Genomic DNA, 2,633 nt, shown 5'->3' on the forward strand with positions numbered 1-2,633 from the left:
GCCTAGAATTTTTTTTAAGAGTAACATTTGATGTAAATATGCAAAAAAATTTTAAATGTTTTTGTTCCTAGCCACTAGACCACTAGAGATAAATGTGCAATATTTTTTTAGCCAGTAATTTTACTTCTAAGAATTTATCCTAAGCTAGGCACAGTGGTTCATGCCTGTAATCCTAACACTTTGGGAGGCTGAGGTGGGAGGATTGCTTGAGCCCAGGAGTTAGAGACCAGCCTGGGCAACATAGTGAGACCTTGTTTCTACCAAAAAAACAAGCAAACAAACAAACAAACTAGCTGGACATGATGCCGTGCACCTGTGGTCCCAGCTACATGGGAGGCTGAGGTAGACCGCTTGAGCCCAGGGTATCAAGGCTACAGTGAACCATGATCACACCACTGCACTCCAGCCTGGGCGACAGAGTGAGACCCTGTCTTATTCTAATAAAATAACAGTGAATAGGCTCACAAATTTATCTATAAGTTCATCAGGATATTTTTTAAATTGGAAAAAGAAAGCTGCTCAATGTCTAACAAAAGATTGAATTATGTTAAATCCACACAACTAAATGCTAAACAGCTAGTTAGTAAAATATCGCTGGTAATGTAAAATCTCAAGATAATACTAAGACTCCCACTCACACAAAGAAGGCACTAAATATCTGTAGAACAAATGAAATTTTAAGAGAGGGTTACAAAACAGGAGCCACATATTGTAAAAAACAAAAAAACAAAAATTGTAAAATGTATACACACATCTATAAAATACACGCATAGATTTATAAAATTTGTGTGTATATATAATTATAGAAAAATGGAAAAGAAAATAGAACCAAAATGTTTCCAGTGGTTACCTCTGGATTGGTGTGGTTATAAGTGATTTTTTTCCCCCTTTTCCTTTCTGTATTTTACAAGTTTTCCTGTACTTTTATAATCAAGGAGAAATATTGTAAGGCTAAGAAGGAAACTTCTAAAGCCATCAGCTCATTTGTAGAAGCTTCTCCTAGAATGTTCCTCACCCCTCTATTCTCCGGCTCTGGCCTCTGTCCTTGAGGACGAGGAGGGGTCTTCTCTCTGAAACAGAAATGGTGTAAAATAAGTCTATTACAAATTGCTTTGAGTTGCTCCCCGTGAGGACCTGGAGCTCTTCACTAACAGGGTCAGGGCCATAGCCTCTTTCTTGCCCAAGACATGAACTTCTGTCAAATTAATTCTCCAAATACTAACTCTTCATTCTACCTGCAACTGTTCTTCCCACCTGTATAGAGGACCAGGGAGAAAATCAGCTTGTTATGAGATATTCACCAGATTGCACTACAGCCTTCTCCTCTTACAGAGATCCTGACTCAGACTGGTTAGGAATCATGGCCAGATGCCTTCCCTGGGCCTGTCACAGATACCAGAAATTCCAAATCCATACTGGAACAGAGGGTGGGTTGTCAGCAGTAAGGACTGAGGTTCATGGTTTCTCTGACCTTCCCCTACTAACTTCAGTTCTATCTCGCACTATTCTTGGGAAAATACCCAATGCTATTATTTTTGAGCCTCACCCCCTCTGATCACTCAACCCATGAATACTCAACTGAGGGCTGAGTTATACAATAAGCATTATGCAGGATGTTATCATACTAAGACTGATGACAGACCCAACTCTTGAGGTGTTCATGGTTTCAACGGGGATAGAGCCAATCACATGACAGTGTGGTGGGAACTGGGTGAGAGCAACTAATGTGGAGAAGATAGACCGCTTCAAGGAAGAGGGGACTTTAGGGCTGCTCATAAGAGATGAGTAGAAGTTAGAGGAGACGGTGGGGGTAGAGGGGTAGCTCGAGCAGGACTGGGGAAGGAAGAAGGCAGAAGAGAGAGCAAATACACAGGCTGATAAATGTGAAAGAGCAAGTCCCTTTAAGAGAAGTCTAATATGTTGGGCACACAGCATATGCTAGGGTAGGTGGGAGAAGGTAAGAGATTCTTCGGGAAAGCTTGGGGATGCCAGACCATGAAAGGTTCTCAGTACTTGTGTTTGTGGAACGCTGGACCCATGCACATCTCCATTTCTAGAAATCCCAGACTCCACAAAGTCATCCAGATCCTGTTTCCTCTCCCCTGATGCTTCATATATCACTGATGCAGCAACCCTACTCCCTGGAGCCTCTCCTGCTACATATCCTGCTTCCCAGGCTGTAGAAGTGCTCTTTCACAGTGCTCTGTACACTTGTGATTGTGATGTCTGTTCACTGCTGGGTCCCAGCAAGCGGCAACTTGGATTCCCTCTCTTCCCTCCCCTCCTAGCTGACTCTCATCTGGATGAGACTGCTTCGAAACCAAGGGATCATCTAGTACTAAGTAAAGGGTGGGGTTAGGGGATGCTGAATGGGAATGAATTCATGTCCAAGGGGAGAAGTGGGTGGGAGAGGCATCCTAAGTCCTCACCTGGGGTCCTGTTGCCCAGTGCTGCCCCTTCCATAGAGGGGGATGACCTTGTCTCGGCTGATGCCAGCTTTGCAAACGGGACACACCTGTCTGTTAGGTCTGGTCTCCAACCACTGCAAACAGGAGAGAAAAATGCATGAATAGCCCAAGACCCGCCAGAGTGATCAGCCAGAGCCACCACAACAACACAGGCCAGAGGCCTCA

General features: G+C 43.8%; 1 protein-coding gene across 3 annotated transcripts in view; it reads right to left on the reverse strand.

The window, feature by feature from the left end:
- RNF185 (ring finger protein 185) overlaps positions 1 to 2,633 on the reverse strand; it is a 32,479-nt gene that overhangs the window by 9,340 nt on the left and 20,506 nt on the right. For 2 of the 3 annotated variants that reach the window (XM_011938328.1, XM_011938327.1), the window contains 2 exons: positions 2,430 to 2,542; positions 1,016 to 1,070 (listed from right to left, as the gene is read on the reverse strand). The exons of the other annotated variant lie outside the window; for it this stretch is intronic. In XM_011938328.1, the coding sequence (XP_011793718.1) occupies positions 1,016 to 1,070; positions 2,430 to 2,542 (168 nt within the window). The remainder of the gene's footprint in view (positions 1 to 1,015; positions 1,071 to 2,429; positions 2,543 to 2,633) is intronic. 3 annotated transcript variants of the gene reach the window in all.

This window comes from Colobus angolensis, unplaced genomic scaffold (genome assembly GCF_000951035.1).
Source record: "Colobus angolensis palliatus isolate OR3802 unplaced genomic scaffold, Cang.pa_1.0 Scaffold171, whole genome shotgun sequence".
Taxonomy (NCBI): domain Eukaryota; kingdom Metazoa; phylum Chordata; class Mammalia; order Primates; family Cercopithecidae; genus Colobus; species Colobus angolensis.